This window comes from Crinia signifera, chromosome 4 (assembly GCF_055691185.1).
Source record: "Crinia signifera chromosome 4, ASM5569118v1, whole genome shotgun sequence".
In the NCBI taxonomy this organism is placed as follows: domain Eukaryota; kingdom Metazoa; phylum Chordata; class Amphibia; order Anura; family Myobatrachidae; genus Crinia; species Crinia signifera.
In genome coordinates, this window is record NC_139220.1 from 176,662,692 (window position 1) to 176,683,512 (window position 20,821).

The 20,821-nt window shown below is 42.7% G+C and overlaps 1 protein-coding gene across 2 annotated transcripts in view; it reads right to left on the reverse strand.

Moving 5' to 3' along the window:
• Nucleotides 1–20,821, reverse strand: part of SEMA3C (semaphorin 3C) — a 184,159-nt gene that overhangs the window by 53,629 nt on the left and 109,709 nt on the right. For both annotated transcript variants that reach the window (XM_083183068.1, XM_083183067.1), the window contains exons 7-10: nucleotides 15,301–15,420; nucleotides 12,201–12,343; nucleotides 6,084–6,198; nucleotides 5,480–5,549 (exon numbers count right to left, since the gene is read on the reverse strand). In XM_083183068.1, coding sequence (XP_083039194.1) covers nucleotides 5,480–5,549; nucleotides 6,084–6,198; nucleotides 12,201–12,343; nucleotides 15,301–15,420 — 448 coding nt within the window. The remainder of the gene's footprint in view (nucleotides 1–5,479; nucleotides 5,550–6,083; nucleotides 6,199–12,200; nucleotides 12,344–15,300; nucleotides 15,421–20,821) is intronic.

The following is a 20,821-nucleotide window of genomic DNA, read 5'->3' on the forward strand; positions in this document are numbered from 1 at the left end:
CTACACGGACCATGGACCAGGATTCAAGTTCAGAGTGCGGCTCGGATCATGATGTCACTCCTTTTCTGGGACGTCCAATATTATCTACTGCCCGTTTTGTAGAGCCAAAGGTCACACATCAGTCAACAAAATCCAAAAAGTCTTCCAAAAAGAAGAAGCACCGCAGACGACCATGAAAATTTACTTGTGGGGTGTTCGGAGCCCACCCCTAGAGGGGGGGGTAATGTCACAATATGTAGTATTCAGTGTTACCTGCATGCAAAATCCTGCTGGCTCTGTCTATTGCTGCTGACAGCTCTGTGTGGTTAAAGTCTGCATGCTGATTTCAGCTTCTGATCCACTCCATGCTGCAGGAAAGTCTGTGTGATCTGAGCTCTGCTGATTAGTTGCAACACCTGGTAACTCTCTCCTGCAGGAGAGTTCAGTGTGAACTGACCATGCTCAGCCTTCATTGATTAGGGCACCTGTGAGTAATTAGCTCCCTGTGCTTCCTATAAAAAGGCAGTCTCTGGCAGACAGAAGCTGCCAGAGTATAGGCTCACATCCTGCTCCAGCGTCCCTTGTACTTCACTGTATTCCTGATCACCAGATACTGACTTCGGCTTGCTTCCTGACTATCCTTCGGCTTAATCCCTGTGTACCGTGAATCGTGGGTTACCTGTGTATGACCTCGGCCTGCCTCCTGACCACTCTCCTGCCTGATCCTCGTGTACCGTACCCAGTGATTACCAGTGGACGACCTCGGCTTGCCTTCTGACTATTCTCCTGTCTGACCCTTGTGTACTGTGCTCCGTGACATACCAGTGTACAACCCGGCTAAGATGACTACGCATAATCCTGAATCCACGCTACCTGTTTCCAAGGGGTTACCAGTGCCACATGGGGAACCTGCTCAGGGGACCGCGACCGGCATGTCCATAGCAGCAAAGCCCAAATCCCAACTGGAGGGGTCACTGGTGAACACCTATGGCGTGGTAAGACTCCGCACCCCTGTGTCAGGTCTAGCCAATCCCCGGCCTGGTGACCAGCGTGATGTACCTGAGACCGTGACAGATGATCAGTGATGTACGTCACTGATCAGCGCACAGTGGCCACAGGACACCCACAAAATCACAGTGTGTGTAAAAAAAAATTTAAAAAAAGACCCCACAGCACCCACAAAAAAAAAAAAAGGTGATCAGTGATGCGACACTGATTACCAGTGAGGGGCAGCAGGTGCACAACCTTTGGTGCAACCGACAGTGCAACTGGCAGGTATATATATAAAAAAAAACAACCTCTGCACCCCCAAAAAAGTTGCTGATCACCTCAGATATAGTGATCAGCACAAAAGGCGTGGGCAGCAGACACAAAATTTAGCACTCTCTATCACTCTCTGTCACTATCTCTCTCTATCTCTCTATCTCTCACTATCTATCACTCTATGACACTGCAGCAGCAGCACTGACAGTTATATATATGAAAAATAACCCCTGCACCCCCAAAAAGTTGCTGGGGGTGCACAAAAGGGGGGCAGTAGACACAAAATATAGCAGTCTCTATCACTCTCTGTCACTATCTCTCTCTATCTCTCTATCTCTCTATCTCTCACTATCTATCACTCTATGACACTGCAGCAGCAGCACTGACAGGTATATATATATATAAAAAAAAACCTGCGCCCCCAAAAAGTTGCTGATCAGTTAATTTATACTGATCAGCACAAAAGGGGGGGCAGCAGTCAGTTATATAAAAAATATATAGCACAATCTGTCACTATCTCTCTATCTCTCTCTCTCTATCTCTCTATCTATAACTCTATTACACTGCAGCAGCACAAAATATAGCACTCTCTGTCACTAGGCCTCTCTATCTCTCTCTCTCTCTCTCTCTCTATCTCTATCTAATAACTCGCAGCAGCACAACACAGCACAACACAGCACAGGATGTCACAAGCAGAAGCAAGATCCAGGCAGTGATCAGGTAAGTATTTAGCAAGGTTCTGGTCAGTAAATGGCGGCAGCTGGGCACGGTGACCGCACTGCAAGCAATTCCAGACCGGAAAGGCGTCTGCAGTGCAGTCACCGTTAGTTTAAACCCCCCTCCATGGCTGTGATTGGTCCGTCGGTCCGACGAACCAATCACGGCCTTTGGGGGCGGGCGGGGTGAGGTGGGGTGACACCAGTGTCACCCTTACACCCCGCGGTGATTGGTGCTGTACTTTACAGCACCAATCACCTCCGATCCCGTGTCACCGGCGAACGTTATTCGCCGGTGACACAGAAAACGCTGTGAATGGCTGTTCACACTGAACAGCCAATCACAGCGATCGCCGACGGGGGGCGGCATCGCAGCCCCCCCTGGGCATGCAGGGACATGTCTGCTGTCAGGGACAGCAGACATCGTCCCTCTGTCACTGCGTCTCTAGACGCAGTGACAGTTTGAAGTCATGACGTATATATACGTCATGTGTCGGGAAGTACTTCCCGCCCATGACGTATATATACGTCAAATGTCGGGAAGGGGTTAATATTACATCAATGTAAAAACTTTATATTTGACTAATGCTCATTAGGGAATGCTTTATTGGTTGCTCTGGGTTACAGCAGCTCTATGGCATAGTTACTTCTGCTTCAGGTTTTATCAAGCTTCCCCTATAAAAGTTGACATTATACAGCTCTGTAACACTAAACTTCAGCTTTAGAGAACCCCTCGCAACAGAAACGCTCACTGAATACCTTTTTCAGTTCGTCTGACGGCTTTCCAAGAAATACTCTTTCAAATGTGCCACAAAGCTGAAGTCTGGACACAGAAGCTTACTTTACGTTTTTCATTGCAATTGTTTCATTCACACGTCAATTCCCTCTAGGATTAGATCCACATGTTTAAAGGTTTATGCAGAAAAACCTGAAATCCTACCTACTGGCAAGCAACCAGTCCTCAATCCTTAACAATTCCGTCTTTTCTCCATTTAAAACACTTTCTATTTACATTTGTTAAACTTTGAATTCCTTGTCTCTTAAATAAACTAAACTTTAGAACCGATACTGGAAAGGCACTGCCTATTCTCCAAGCAGACGTTTCTTAGCAAAAATGAAAAGCATTATACTCAGTATAATCTTTCAAACAGCCCACACACACAGCTTGAAATGGCATGAAGCTGTCCTGTTACTTGCGCACAACTTGATAAGCTTCCTGTAAAAGATTCCACTTAAAAATTCTACAAAGGATAAAGACTAATTGAAAAAACATATTGGTTGCACCATTTTCCATAACATCCCTGGCAAGTTGCCAGGCGGCCCTATTAAGGTCTGAACGGCCCTGTGTCTAATGACTGATATTAATATACAACTTCCATATGGGTTTTAAGTGAAGTACTTGGGGGATGAACATGAATGTATTTTGTTCTCTAATAATCCATCTGCAGCATTAAAGAAAGCATTTATCTGCCATGCATTTTAACTGCACATTCCAATAAGAGTTTGGATTGGATGACATTTTCTTTCCACTTATCTTTTTATAATAAATTCTAGTATCATCAGACTTCTGTTCAAACTGCCAAGTAAATCTGAATGTTGGCTACCTCTGGAATATATGAAGGCTTAAAAACATCTAAATTATAGTGGACAAATGATACAGTACGTGGCTTTTTTAACAGTATGAGCCACCCGCTGCTGAAGACCTAGCTATATACTGCAATGTGCTGAATGTTTTTGGCAATGGTAACCTTTTTCTTCTACAACAAAAATATTCTCTTGGGATCATCACCAAACACACAGAATGTCAGAATCGGTATGCTTATATAGAAATAAGAAGCTCCCATAGTTTGACCAAACCAAAAGTGATGATAAGAAAAAACAACAACAGGGGCCAATATGTAATAGGGGCAGGCTCTTTGGGAATTTCCGCGAGGCTGACCATATTTTTAAAGTGGCTATCATTTACATTGCAAACCAACCTGGTCTTGCCTTGCAGATGATTGCTGCTTTAAAAAATACTGACAGGCTCGCAGAAATTCTCAAACACCCTGCACCTCAATATCTTTCTCTGTTATTTTTATTATTATTATTATTATTATTATCTTTTATCCACATTAATCAACCAGGACTTACTAATATATATATATATATATATATGTATATATATACATATATATATATATATATATATATATATAAAGAGAAACACAGGAGGAGCGCTCCATAGTGTAAAACCAGATATGATTTAATAGATATAAAATATCCACGGTACAGTCAATCAGTACTCGTACCGTTTTAAAAACAGCAGTGGGCTGGTTACCACATGATGTATATATAACAAGCCAGGCAAGCCTCCTACCACCATCCGGGGCAACTGCAGCACGACACGGAACCTCACCGAACACTCTGTGAGGGAAGCGGTGTACCGACAGGCTGGAGAGGATCAGATGCGGCAGGGGATTCCCGACAGACACAGAGCTCGCCGTCACCAAGGCCCGCCCTAATGCATTTCGTAATCCACTTCGTCAGGGGACGCCCTCTGACGAAGTGGATTACGAAATGCATTAGGGCGGGCCTTGGTGACGGCGAGCTCTGTGTCTGTCGGGAATCCCCTGCCGCATCTGATCCTCTCCAGCCTGTCGGTACACCGCTTCCCTCACAGAGTGTTCGGTGAGGTTCCGTGTCGTGCTGCAGTTGCCCCGGATGGTGGTAGGAGGCTTGCCTGGCTTGTTATATATACATCATGTGGTAACCAGCCCACTGCTGTTTTTAAAACGGTACGAGTACTGATTGACTGTACCGTGGATATTTTATATCTATTAAATCATATCTGGTTTTACACTATGGAGCGCTCCTCCTGTGTTTCTTTTTGTACAGATTGTCGCTTGTTCCTGTGAGTCCCAGGAATTACTTTGGAGGAAGCTGCAGTTCAAACTTGGAACTTTTAGTGTCTATTTTAAAGGGTGCTCATATCCTTTGTTTCTGACTGGTGCTAGCTAACCACAAATTAGCGCTGATTGGATCCACCTTAATCCACTTTTCTACATATATATATATATATACACATATATATATATATATATACACACATATATATATATATATATATATATATATATATATATATATATATATATATATATATATATAGATGAATGAATGCGTCACTCCTGGGGCTTCACCACAATGAATTTTAATGGCGTTAGTCAACGGCGTTTCGGGACACTTCCCGTCATCAGGACATTTGTCCTGATGACGGGAAGTGTCCCGAAACGCCGTTGACTAACGCCATTAAAATTCATTGTGGTGAAGCCCCAGGAGTGACGCATTCATTCATCTATATATTTGGAGCACGTTGTGGTTTCATGTGCGTGCACCCGGGCAAATATACCCACAAGCCACCACCTGTTGGCGGAGGAGTGCCAGACCCCTGTCTTTGTATATATATATATATATTATACTGCAAAGGATAGTGTACTGTACATGATACAAATATGATTATGAATTTAATATAATCATACCTGGAAGTAGTAAAAATGCCATATACCAGAGTAGTCCGATGATTGTCTGCTTCCATGAGAAAAACATCCTCTATCGTAATTAGAAAAAAAAACACTTTAGTTTAAACTTTTTGTTTTTAACAGTGAAATTGTTTATATAAGTGAGGAGAAGTATTAATAGCAATAACCAGTTTGATACTACCGGAATTAATGTCCACTACACTGCCAGGGGTCCTACAAGCCCAATGATAGAACATATTACACATATATACCTCATTGAACTATTAAAAATATATTCTGTTATGTGAAATAATCCATTCTCCGTTAAGGGATACTCAACCTGTATTATAATTTTAGCTTTTATTAACTATAATCTTTTTTTCAATCTCATATTTACCAAGACTTTTTTTTTAAATAAATATAACAAGACAACATACAAAGGAAAGAATGCTATGTTTACAAACGTTTTAAAATAATTTTTCAATTTTATTAAATAAAATAATTGTTCATACGCTTTCTACTCTTCAGATTTTTGTAGTAATTTAATTAAAGGAACCTGTAGTAATGTAATTATGCAAATATTAAAAAAACACATAGAAACTGCTCAGCTACATCATGGTCTCACCTAGTTCATCAAAGTGGGTCTCCGTCCCATCATCATCCATCACTGAACATACAAGACGGGCTTTTAAGAATGTTGTCCATTTGTTAACAAGACTTCTTTGTCCGCCAATGTCATTCTAGAATGCAACATGATATTACCTCATCAGTGAAACAGTGGGGACGATATCTTCACAGTGCTCAGTGATTGTAAGCTATAAGATGACCTATTTACTGTGGGTCCGGACCGCATGAACAGAACTCCTCCTATAATATTGATGTCCTCATAGTAAACCAAATAATTTCAGTAAAAGCAATATGACTTAGCTATGTCTATTGTTAGATACTGGTATCAACAGGAATGTTTTTGTAGTTTCTTTGCATGTTGTGTGGGTTTCCTCCAGGTGCTCTAGATTTTTTCATAGTTAAAAACTTGCGGCTGACATCATAATATATCCTGGTGTGTGTATGTGTGTTTGGGTATTAAGTAATTTGTAGTTTAGAACAATAGCTTAAGAATAATAAAGTAATACAGTGCCTGATTCATACCTGCTTGCTAGGCTGAGTATACTTGCTGCATAGCCGGCAGGTAAACGCCGCCCCGCCACCCGAATCCCCGTGCTACACTGCGAGCGGATGGTTACTCACCACCTAATGATTTTTCCACTCTTTGCAGATAAAAGTAAGCCTGGTCTCACTTCTATGCTGGCCGTTCTTCTGCTAATTGGGGGCAGGCACTGATGTCATGTGACATCATCCGCCTGCCCTGAACAGGCAGGGGCACGCCCGTGTTGGCACGGGTCCCCTCAGTGTTTATATGGGCGTGCCAAACGTTCTTTTGTGAGCAGACTCATGAAATGCTGGGCGGACCCCAGCAATTGCCCCCTGCCTGTCACTCATTTGTGAATGCCCCTGCCTGTCACTCATTTGTGAAAAACTTGCCCAAGGTGTTCGCTCTGGGGGTTTGCCCAAGTGCATGAGCGACCATGTGCATGGGCATAAACCCACCATCAGAGACAGTGCTGAAGTCAGACCTGTATGAACAGCTATGACTCGGTAGATAGTGTAGATCGTTATAACATATACACTGTGGGCCTGATTCACCAAGCTTCAAAAAGTGATAAAGTGGACAATGATAAACATAATATAAGATTATACGATTAGCATTTGTGCCATAACTATTCTAACTCTTTTCTAATTATTATTTTCATTTAATTTTAGCCCCCCAAAAATATCTACGTCAACTGCTATATACTGTACCTTCATCTGATACAATGTTTGCATTTGTTTTGAGGGAGACATTCTGGAGACTCAGCTGCTGTCCAATCTGCAAACAATTTTCTTTGCTGCAGGAGGAGATAGCTAAACTGAGCTACGTAGGATGTCTGCTCCTACCTCCTACCTCTGTTCTCACTGCTTCCTCTCTAATTATCCAGCAAGTTTGAAACAGATCATTTTGCTCTCACTTTCTGTTAAAGAGTAATTACTGGCGATACTTCACCTTAGCCATATATATATATTGTGATTGCCTCTCTGTTTGTGCATGTGTGAGACAGTAAGAGATGTAGTTTCACTCACTGCCAACAGATGGCAGTGTTTCAGAGACACACAATCAGACACTAGACATACTATATAGATGGATTATATATATATATATATATATATATATATATATATATATATATATATATTATATTTAGTATCTGCATAGGGCATCATGACATTATGGAAAAAAAATCATAACCAAAAAAACATTACAATTTGGACATGCTAGATGGTCAAGCATGTCCGACCAATCAATATTTCGGATCGTAGCCTGCATACACACTGCAATTCAGCAAGATATAACTATCTCCAGATTGGAGAAAGTTATGTACTTTATTATACCGCTGTATTATTCCTAACTTTCAATTCTTCCCAGTAAAAACATGCTATAAAATTAAGTGCTAGCACCCTGGAGTTTTCTGGTACAAGCGCAGGAAGCAAGTTCATTTACAGTAGCAGCACAAAGCTGTTGCAGAGTTGGGAGAGAAGAGGCCTTTAAAATCTATATGCAGAAATAAGTGAATGTCTGCTTTTGTAATCACATCTTAATTACTTAACTCTGCCAAAGTTTTGGGAGAAACCAGATATTTTTACAATACACTGATGAGCGGAGTTTGGGATTAGCAGTACTTAAGAGTGTGTCATTCTGTCTTTCTCTGTATATATATATATATATATATATATATATATATATACATCTTGCTGCTTGTAAACTATTCTGTTTGCCTCTTGACAAAGGGGCTGATGCCCCGAAACGAGCCGTTGAGGCTCCAATAAAGATTTGTTCACCTGCTGCAGTGACGTGTCGTTTCCACTTTTCTTTGAGGAGGAGAAACCCTGCTTATATATATATATATATATATATATATATATATATATATATATATATATATATATATATATATATATATATATATATGTATATGTATATATGGACCCTTCAACCAGCGCTTGTAGAGTTAAAGAAGGTTTACTTCCCTTCAGTAGTAACAGGGTAATTCCTCCTCATTTGTAAGGTGTGTCACAGCCTCAGATCGATATGCAATGTAAAAACAAGGTTAGAGGATCATCGCATAAAACAGTATTTAATTGACACACATAAAATCATACATAGGTAAAAAATCCAGACATTAATAATGAGCATACAATAAAGATGACAGCCAGTCACTTCCACCGACGCGTTTCGGACCCTTAGCTGGGTCCTTTTTCAAGCTAAGGGTCCGAAACGCGTCGGAGAAAGTGACGGGCGGTCATCTTTGAGGCTTTTACCCATGGACTGGTCTTTGCTGTATGTGACCCGGGGTCCATATTGGCACAATGCCATGCCTGTTTGAACTGTATTAACATCACAGTTCATTACCATCTGGTAATTACACCTCATTGATTTCATGCACTACGTCACTTTATTGTATGCTCATTATTAATGGCTGGATTTTTTACCTATGTATGATTTTATGTGTGTCAATTAAATACTGTTTTATGCGATGATCCTCTAACCTTGTTTTTACATGGTATATCGATCTGAGGCTGTGACACACCTTACAAATGAGGAGGAATTACTCTGTTACAACTGAAGGGAAGTAAACCTTCTTTAACTCTACAAGCGCTGGTTGAAGGGTTCACTCATTTACTTTTGTCAATTGTCTTTATTGTGGGGGATTGGAGAAACTCCCCAGAGTGTGCCTATCCTAGCAGCTTGTTTTTTTTGCGCACTGTGGTGAAAACCAATTGTATTTGTACATATATATATATATATATATATATATATATATATACACACTGTATATATATATATATATATATATATATATATATATATATATTATATATATATATATATATATATATATATGGATTCAGTATGGAATCCCAGCGTTCAAAATCCCAATGCTGGAATCCCGACCGCCGAAATCCCGACAAGGGGGGACGTGTATCTACCCCCCTTGCGGGCCCGGTGCCTCGCTACGCTCGGCACGCTAATTTATTCTCCCTCTATGGGTGTCGTGGACACCCACAGAGGGAGAAAGTTTTGGTACTTCGGCGGTCGGGATTCCAGCATCGGGATTTTGACCGCCGGGAAATTAACCGCATCCCATATAGCTATATATAGATATATCTATATATACACTCTTATTTAGTATATTTAAAATTTCTTTACAAATTTATTTATAAAAAAAAAAACTTTTGGCCTGGGGGTGCCGTGAAAAAATTCTGACACACTAAAGCTGTGTGATTCAAGAAAGTTTGGGAACCACTGGATTAAGTTGTACAAATGGTGCATACCCATATATTTACAGGTGAAGTGGAAAAAGTGTACTAGATCTGTTGTCCCTATTTTTTCCAATTTGTCTAAAATATTTTATCCTAGGGGTGAAGAAAAAATATGGTACTTGTGTAGTTTCACGGCGCCAGCTTATGCTATGCACGGCGCCAGCTTGCGCTACATTTGAAGCTACTCTAATAGCGTAGCCCAACGGCTGCCTGCGGCAGGCTTAGCTACGTTTTCAGCGTAGCCCAACGGCTGCCTTACTTGTGTAGTTTCACGGCGGCATCGTAAGCTGCGTTATCTGGCACTGTGAAATTACACAAGTAACTACCGTATTGTTGCCAGGAACAGCATCTCTGTCCCCGGCGTCCCTAGGAAGCCTAGTCAGCACCTCTCTCACACCGGCAGCGCCAACATGATCCCCTCTCTTTGTCGGAGAGGAGATCATGCTGGGGCCGGCGGAGATAGTGGGGGTGTTTCAGGAACACATTCACACCTGCCATATCATACATCTCAACAATAGATACTCAGATGCAGGAGCGCATCATTAATGGAGTGTCTGAGACGCTCCTGCGTGTCAAACAGATGGAGCGCCTCTCCGCCAGCATGATCCCCTCTCCGCCAAAGAGAGGGGATCATGCTGGCGCTGCCGATGTGAGAGAGGCACTGACTAGGCTTAACAGGTACGCCGGGGACAGAGATGCTGTTCCTGCCAACAGCCCGGTAGTTACTTGTGTAGTTTCACAGCGCCAGCCTACGCTGATAATGCAGCTTACGCTGCTGCCGTGAAACTACATAAGTAAGGCAGCCAGGGACGCTACGCTACTTCTGACTGACTATGCTAACTATGCTACGCTGATTCTGACAGGTACACTACGACGGTGTAAGCTGGCGCCGTGAAACTACACAAGTACCAAAAATACTAATAGTTTGGGGTGTTGAGATTCAAGTACATTTGGAATACACTTGGTATAAGGTGATTACTATAATACACTAATGGAGAGGACATGGTTTATAGTATATTAATTTAGACTCTGCATGTTACCACCAGAATTACTGAGAAGCTAGCTGTTTAATATAACAGATATTGGGGCAGATGTATCAATGGGGCCATAACGTTTATAAATCAATGGGTCCAGCTTCTCCTGCGTAACGAGAAGCAGGCACCCATTATGGGTGAATGTATTAACTGCCCCCCAGCACGGATAAGGAGAGCTGCTATGCCCAGCATTAACGGCTCTCCTTATTGGCGCCCCAGAAAGCCCTGCGTTTACGCATTTAAAAAAAACCTTCTCTTCCCCCAGCTGGCTCTCTGGGCATGCGTGAGATCTCGCTTTTATAGCAAGCCAGCAGCAGGGCTAGTGTTTTCCCCACAGTGGCGATAGGATAACGCTAGCGTTGAGCTGGCGAAGCTACATTGCTCCGGTCGCTAATTACTGGGGAGGGGGGATTGCAGGGGACAGCGTTACTCGGTGGGTTGTCCCTAGCGCACGTTAGTACATGTAAAAAAACTTAATCCCCCCCCCCAGTTAACTAGCGTTAAGTGCAGAAATGCACTTAACACTAGTTCATACATCTGCCCCAATGTCGGGCATACACAGAGAGATAAAATGCCTGTCAGACCAACAGACATTTCATCTGACACTGAAGATATCCAGAACATACTGTGAGATAACTCAAAATTTATGTCACCTGATATTGACGCTCCGTGCACATGAAGGAGACAATTTCTTGTTCTTTCCCATATGAAGGAACCAAGAAAATGTCTGTCATTCAGCCATGGCAGGGCATACACTGCCTGATGTGGCCACATAACACTTCAGAGGGACATGTTGGACGATCCAACATGTCTGACCGATCAATTTTTTTTGTTTATACGTTGCAATTCGGCCAGATAATCGTAGTGTGTGTGTCGACCCTTGCAGCACTGTATAACAGTTAGAAGATGGGTCATAGAAAGCAGCTTTGTGTTTAGCTGCAGAAATATTAGTTGCCAGACAGACATATATGTTTGCTCAAATAATAATAATTATAATAATCAACGTAACCTCATGTTTTTTTTTTCTCTTTAAAATTGACTAAGTATTGCAGTCATTTCCATTTTTATATATGAAATGAATATGGACATACAGCAGATGGAAATAACTAGTTACTGAAAAGGAATTATGAATACATTACATGTTGGAGCCAATATAATAGTGTCTATCCTAGTTCCTGTGCTCTTCATGAGCAGGAAATGCACTTAAATTGTTCAGTGCAGATGTATAGATTAGATTTATATGTGTGTGTGTGTGTGTGTGTGTGTGTGTGTGTGAATAAAACAAATCTTACTGGGCAAACTCTTGCTATCATGGAATGGATTTGCTTGGTGCTCCCACTGCTGTCAGTCAATCTTTCTTTCAAAAAGAAATAAACCTTTGCATCGTTTGGGTCCGTTCCATCTGGAAGGAGCTGTGCATCCACAAAAATTGGCTCTACAATATAAAACATTTCCTATTACAACATGCATTATAGTATTTACGTGTACTGTAGGCCTAGTGAAGGCTTTTTGACATTTTTGTTTTCTACTGGAAGAGCCACAGAGAGAAGCATGGACAAACTTACAAACCAACTACCTGTATCTCTGATACTTAGTAGCAAATCATTAAAGCATTATAATTATATGTTTTTGAATAATTCTGGATTCATGATCCCTACCCAAGGAAGCTAATTACTACAAATAGTAAACAAGTTTTTAGCATTCAATACTCATTTAGGGGTATTCAAAGCCTGTGACGGCGAGCTATGATGGCGAGAAGTGCTGATACCTCACCATCAAGAATTCAACTACCTCCGCCCTTCATTCTCCATTTCCACCTCGCTGATTCCCTGAGGCGAAGTGGAAAATGGTGAGTGTGGCCATTAAAATGGCAGGGTTCACCACAAAATGCAGCGGACTCTCTGCATTTGTGGCAAACCTCGCCGTTCAAGGGGATCCCCGCCGTCCTCCCACGTCCTCTCTCTGGTACCTATAACAAGTAACAATTTACTTTTGGGTAAAGCAAAAGCACTACGTAAAGTGATCTAAATCATGTTATTAATAGTATTTCTTTAACAATAATGCATACCTAGATTTTAATTTGCCTTAAACACTGGCCACAAAGCATGCTTTAAAAAATATGTTGACTGTTAATAGATTAATAGATGGCTAGACCATGTAAGACCATTCTAGCTATCCAACACCTAGGGGCATATTTAGTAGTAATCGGATCCTAGACCTGATAATTATTATTTCTTTTAAAAAAGCAGCCCCCATCCCCTCCGTATCTCTGGAATTTTCTACCCCTCCATATCAGACTTGCCACCTCCTTACAAAACTTTAAACAGGCTTTCAAGACCCACTTCTTCATTAAATCTAAGCATTTCTCATCCTAACCCTATATTTATGCTCGCTTCTATCCCTGCAGTGTCACTCCAGTTTGCCTGCCCCTTCACTTTAGAATGTAAGCTCTAACAAGCAGGGCCCTCTCTCCCCATGTGCTTTTCTAAGAATATATCTATGCCACTGTTATAATTGCATCAGTGTCCTCTGCTGCAACTGTCTTTTATTTATCATGTACTTGTCCTAATTTGCATTTGTTCTGTAAATCTCTATTTGCTTGTTTTGTTCTTTTGCTACTCTATGTATTGTCAGGATCTGCGGAACCCTTGTGGCGCCATATAAATCAACAATAATAATAGTTTATCCCTCCAGCGATCCCTCACCATCTCTCCATATGCTTCCATAGAGTGAATGGCTGTCTGACTGGTGGATATCGTAGCTTCAACCATGCACCATTCCCAGTGGCGTAACTATAAAATTTTGCTCCCCCCTGCCAAAAATGGTCTGGCTCCTCTTTTTATTTATTTTTTAAATGGAAGGCAGGGGGGGGGGGGGATAGCGCACCCCACCGCGCCTATCAGCTTCCAATGGCTCTGGATTACGCAGCTTTACTCTGGCACCACAGCCTGGCTTAATTGGGGTCAGCGTCTCTGCTTCATTCAGCTGCAAAGCCGCAGGAAACAGCACATACGGGGCGGGCAGCCAGCGGATGTTCAGAGCAGGACCAGTCATCTGGCAGCAATATTAGCGGGCCTGTAAAAACGGCCCTGCAAGCGATGCTTGCCTCTCCCTGCAGTAGCTAAGATTAATCATCTTAATTTGCAGTGCACCTGCCACAGACCCTGGCTCCTCCAAGCTGCCACCGGGTCTGCGGCACCATAGTTACACCACTGCATATACACATGTATAGAACCCAGACATACACATCACATATACATGTAGTTCATTTACACTGACATCTTGAGGGAGGCTGAGAAAGGATGCCACAGCATCAGTTATTGCTGCCAAGTCTGGCCAGCATCCATGGCATAATCCTGTGATTCGCGGGTCATGGTAAGGGCGTGGGGCCAATATGACAAAATGACATGACAAGTAGTGTCATATTTGCTCCACCCCCTTGCCGCCAACCCACAAATCGTGGCAAAAAGCCACAAGGGGGCGGGACTATGGGCGCTGGCACTGCAGACTGACAGACGTCAGTAATTAAAGGGGCAGCAAAGTGGGGCGCTGAGTGCCCAGGGAAGCGGAGCTGATGGGGGGCTGAGCAGCTGGGCGGCTGGCTTTGGGACCACTAGGATTGTCAGGGCCTGGACTGCTCTCTTCAGCACACAGTGCAGAAGGGGGAGCGGCGGCCACAGTGGATGGAAGGGCAGCGGACAGGGTGGAAGGAGGAGCTCTGGCTGTCTGTGTGAGGAGTCTCAGTGACCTGCCCCATGGGTGGGTCACTGAGCTTATTCACACAGACAGCCAGAGGCGGAGAAGTATACTTATTGACTTCTTGCCACAGCAGAGCTTGAACAGGACGTGTGCCTGCCTCGGGCTCCGAGAGCGCCGTGACCTTGAGGTGCCGACTCCCCCTGCCTCTGCTAGGTCAGCAGAGCCCTAGTTTCGCCACTGACCATTCTGCATCCTGACGGCTGTTCATTGTCTGGCTACAGGATGGTAGGCCTTGTATATAATTCCCCAAACAGAATGGCCAAGCAGCAATCTCTAGTTGCCTCCACAGAAGCTCCAGATGCACCCGCCACCCCCCCCCCCAGCCTCTGTTTAAAGGCCTCTAGAATTGTGGGGTCCTGGACAACTGCCAAGTCAACCTATATGCAAAATATGAGGACCCTGGATTTTACGGAGTTAAATTTAAAGAAGTAATTAGTTATAAGGCAGAACCACGCTTTCCGCTGATTGACAGGTTATTTTATCTCAGAATCTTTAACAGTACACAATCTGCTAAATATGTTACATTTATACAAAATCTGGATTATAGTATGCTCTTAAAAGACTGATTTTAAATGTATTAAAAATGTGCATGTAGTATTATGTTAATATTATTGAAAAACAAAATAATCTCACCACTTAACCACTTTGAGTTGTGCTGATCTGTTCTCACAGCATTTCGTTTCGTAAGACTGCGAAATATGGCAGAGTCAGTGCCCATAAAATCAATGTACATTCCAGAGAACAGCTCCTCATCTGCAATATAATGATACAATGTTATCTACAAATAATCTTACAATATGTGATATATTGGAAAATGTGTGCTGACAATATTTGTTTACCAAATAAATCAATAAAATGTCTACTTATTAAAAACAATTAGCAGTTTGGAAATGCATCATGTAAATTAATTATGAATCCATGTGCATGCATGTGACCATTTCATGTAAATTCTTTATCCAAAAAGGTCTTCAGCAGTGCCCTGGTGCCAACCGCTGGAGCACTGTGCCATGCACAGCCTTCAATCTATATCGTGTGGAAGCACGGGCACAACAAATGAATGGTGAAACCAAGGACCAGGTTTATTTCATAACAAGGCCAGTCAACTGATAAGACCCCTGCATTACATACGATACCTAACATTTTTCAATATGAACAAACCAACACATTTCCAAAGAAACATTTCCTTCTATCTAATTACAGTAACAAACCCAAGTACTACAGGCAGCATATTTTGCAGTTTTTCAATACTTATTTCGGTACTTATGTAGTATCTGGGCTGCCGATTTTTTGATTGTATGCCTTAAGTTAAGGCATACAATCAGATGCGATGCGATATCGCATCGCATCGCATCGCATCCGATATCGGATGCGATGACCCGATTTTTCCATAGGAATCAATGTTAAAATGATTCCTATGGAAAAATGGGTCCTTTTCATACCCCTACTATCCAAGTGGGCATGGAGTTGGATATAAACCTGTGGCGAGCGTAGCGAGCCACCGAGCCCGAAGCGTGGCGAGCGAAGCGAGCCCCGCGAGGGGACGGTATTCGTCCCCTCGCGGGGCTCGCTTCGCTCGCCACGCTTCGGGCTCGGTGGCTCGCTACGCTCGCCACAGGTTTATATCCAACTCCATGCCCACTTGGATAGTAGGGGTATGAAAAGGACCCATTTTTCCCATTGAATTCCATGTTAAAATGGACTCAGTCCATTTTAACATTGATTCCTATGGAAAAATCGGGTCATCGCATCGCATCGCATCGAATCGCATGGTCGCATGCGATGCGATGCGATCTCCCGATCCGACCCGATTTAGAAATCGGCAGCCCAGATACTACATAAGTACCCTTATTTCTCCATTTAATGGTGGTGATTTGCAGATATGGCTTGGGGCAATTAGCCCAGTGATTGGCTTTGGCCACAGAAGCTCATTTCCTATTAGACAAATGTCTTATTGTTGTGTGCTGTAGTTTCAAACTAAATATATGAGAATTATTCAGGATGTCATATATAACAAGCTCACACTGCAATTTTATTTCAGACTTACATAAAAGGTGTCCCTGTTAATACTTTATAAATTGCTTACATCTGAAGGCATCTGGCATGTTACTCATGCAATTAGTGCTTCTAATGGCTCTTCTGAACTTGTGCACCCATTTCTCAGTCCAGGAATAATATAACATTAAACTGTCTCTACATACTAGCATAATATTACATGCTGGCAAACAGACATTATATTTAGCCCAAATACAGTACAGTACTATTTTAGACTATTAATGTCACATATAAATGTGAAGACTTTGTAATGGCATCATTAAAAACAAGTTCATCAACATCATAATTTAACCCCTTATTGGTCATGTTTCCTTTATACTTTATAAGAAAATATTTTTCATTGTTGCTGCAATACTCTAGTTTCTCCAGCAGATGGTTGGTATGATGTTGCCAAATGGCTACAAAATCTGAATTTAGAAAGATTTACAGCGAGATGACGTAAAAAAACCTTGACGTAGTTGTAGCCATTTGGAAAGAATATTGATAAAGGGTTAAGTAGTTTCATTTTACTATTGTTTGAGGTTTTTAGGTTTCAAATTAGGGCTCAAATTAGCTGTTGTAAATTACCGCAGCTAATGGATGTCCTGGTCTATACAATTAGCCATGATGACCAACACTTATTAGGGATTATGCTTTACAAGTTCCCCCATTAACCAGCCTTCTGAGACCTGTTTTGCTGCAGTAACACATCAGTCTAGTAACTTATCCTGGATCCCATGTGTTGTTTCCCAAATATGGGACATAACAGGCTATAGATGTTTAGCCCGATATTGACAATCAGGCTAAAATCACAATATCTGACCATTTTTGGAGGGCTAAAAAATGAATGTGGTTAAAGGGTTAATCCCCCTACTACTGCTTTTTTTAACTCAATGAAGATATCATGTAAGGTGTGCCAAAATGAAAAGGAGACTTTTGATGCATTGAAGCTGTAGCTAATCACAGTGGGTTAATGTGTTTGCCAATAGATGGCGAGTTGTATTCCCCAGTTGCGCATGTTTAGTGAACAGCTTTACCTCAGTTTCTTCATTCCTGGAAAGTTGTTTTGAGTGGTCAGGTGCATGATGGATTGCTCCAGCTTGTTGTGGTTTATGTGATGCACAGTTCTCTTGCTTATCTACAGTGCAGCAGCAATTTCACATGTGGTGATCCAAAGATTGTGACGAATGAGATCCTCCACAGCTGAAATCGTGGCAGGATTGGTGATAACGTGCACCTGCCCGGGCCATGGCAAGTCCTTGATGCTTTTGAAGCCCATCTCATAATGCTGACACCACCAGTACATGGTGCACCTTGCAAGACACTGCTCTCCATACACCGCCTTTCTGATGCATGCTCGCCTTCTCCACAAATAAATTGGATAACAGCTCTTTGCATGATCTGGAGGACTCCATTATGCATCTGACCACGCAAAACAACTTTCCAGGAATCAAAAAACTGATGCAAAGCCATTCCCTACACATGCACATATGGGGATAAAGACATATATAAGCAAAAACATTAACCACTGCGGTTAGATACAACGCAGCTACAGCAAAAGTCTCTTTTTCATTTGGGCACATCTTATGGTACTTGTGGAGTATCACGGCTCCCACGATGGCCATCGTACATGAAAAATTGCATCGCATCGCATGCGATTTTTAACAGAAAAGCATCCAAATGTATTGAAATTAGTATGAAACATGTTCAATGGCCCCAAATGGCATTTTTGAGGCTGTACCACCCTCACTATCAACACAAACCCAAAGCGTGGCGAGCGCAGCGAGAACGCGAGGGGCGGCGGTACGCGTCCTACGACCTTTTCATACCCCCACTATCCACGTCGGCGTGGAGTCGAGAATAGAAAGTGTGGCGAGCGCAGCGAGCCACTGAGCCCGAAGCGTGGTGAGTGCAGCGAGCCCCGCGAGGGGACGCGGATACCTTCACAGGTATCCGCGTCCCCTCGCGGGCGTCACAGGTGTCCGCGTCCCCTCGCCACCCTTCGGGCTCGGTGGCTCACTGCGCTCACCACACTTTCTATTCTCAACTCCACGCCGACGTGGATAGTGGGGGTATGAAAAGGTTGTAGACGCGTAAAACCGCCCCTCGCGGGCTCGCTGCGCTCGCCACGCTTCGGGTTCGCATTGATAGTGGGGGTGGTACAGCCTCAAAAATGCCATTTGGGGGCCATTGAACATGTTTCATACTAATTTCAATACATTTGGATGCTTTTCTGTTAAAAATCACATGCGATCGCATGCGATCAAATCGCATGCAATTTTGTCAAAAACTTTAAAAACCGGCAAAAATCGCATCCCATCGCATGCCACTATATATGGCTTGCGATGGCATGCGATGGGAGCCGTGATAATCCACAAGTACTCATCTTATATATTATTAGGGACATTTTTAGCCCGTCTATAAAGTGCATACATTGGGGTTACATACATATAAAACTTGTGGTAGATGAACGTAAACGGCACAAGGCATTAGAGAAAAAAGACTTCAAGACATAACACCAACAGTCATTGATGATTGTTACACTTGATTATAGTCTAAACAAAATATGGGTTGTTGTGTCTTGTTTAAATTTGTCCTTAAAGATGTCTAGGTAATACAGGTATCAAGACTGGAATCTAAGCATCTGTTGGAAGAATTAACACACAGAGCTGACCACATTAGTTGCGGTAGCACACATCTAATATAATATTTAATATCACCGCAGCTGGGAAAAGTTGAGTTGCAGTTTTATCACTTGAATCAAATTGATTATTCATCAGTCATTTTTGATGTTTCTACAATGCACAAACTATCTGTGGAATGTAAATATTTTGGAACTATTCAGGGCCGTCTTAACAGCAGTGTGGGCCCCTGGGCAAAGCAATGCACTGGGGCCCTTACCCATTCTCCCCTACTAGGGGTGGGCGGTGCTATCAGCAGCAGCTTTGATGACCCACAGGTGGCAGGGGTGCTCTATCTTCCACTCAACATGTAGGACCTGGAGCAGTAACTTCTGCTGATTACTCCTTTACTGCACAGGTGGTGGGAGGGAGAACACTAACGTGTGGAAGGGGGCACCGAGCTGAATGAAGGGTCCCTTGTAAATGACTTCCAGGGAGGTAGGGGGTGTTTTATATGCAGGGGAGGGTTGGATAATGGAGTGGGCTTAATATTCTTCATTTTCCGGTGGAAGGGCAGCTTGTTTGATTGCAGATATCGCCATTATCTGGAAATAAATTTCTTAGCCTTCAATAGTATAAAAACCTAGAGTGCCAACTTTCAGGAGGTGCTGGGAACTTGGGGATCAGAGATCAGGAGCCAGATCAATCCCTTGACAAAAATATAAAACTGTACACCAGACGTTTGGAGCTGGAGCAGGGACCAGCTGCTGGAAGGCTGATATCTCTGGTTCTGGTCATGATAGAGACAAGCCGCTAAAGTCGACAGAAAGGGGAGAGCCCCAGCTTTTGGAATATACTCAAAGTCAGAGAGAACCTAAGAAATATGACTGGGAAGTGCAATTAACAGGTCGGGTGTGGACTGCTGCTTTGAAGTTGGATATCTCCAGTTCCCCAGGGCCGATTTTAAAAATTCTGGTATCCCTGGAAAAAGGGGATCCTCGGCTATCAGAATAGGGCCCTTACATACTTGGGGCCCCTGGGCAAGTGCCCATTAAGCCCATACGAAAAGACGGCCCTGGAACTATTTGTCAATTAGTAGTTAATTACAACTGTAACATTCAAAACGCCTTCCCTTCACTAGATCAAAAAAACGTGTATTGGGGCCCATATATCAGGCAGAAATTGTGTCAATTCCCCATTCTGTCGATGCAGGGGTCAAGGAATTGGAGAAATCAAATATGTTAGAATTTCCCAACTTGCTGATTCCGACAAAAAAATTGTTTGATTCGGCAAGTCTAGGATTTATATCATACCGGTGGATCCCTAATAATCTATGGCTGCCATTGAATCAGATTGCTGATTAGCTGAACATCGATTCAGGGCTGTTGACATATGACCCACATAAGCCACAAATGGTAAGCTAAAATGAACAGTACCATAGTGTCTTTCGTTGAATGTCAGCTGCCCTGATGCTATCAGAACTGCTATGCTTACTAAGAAAT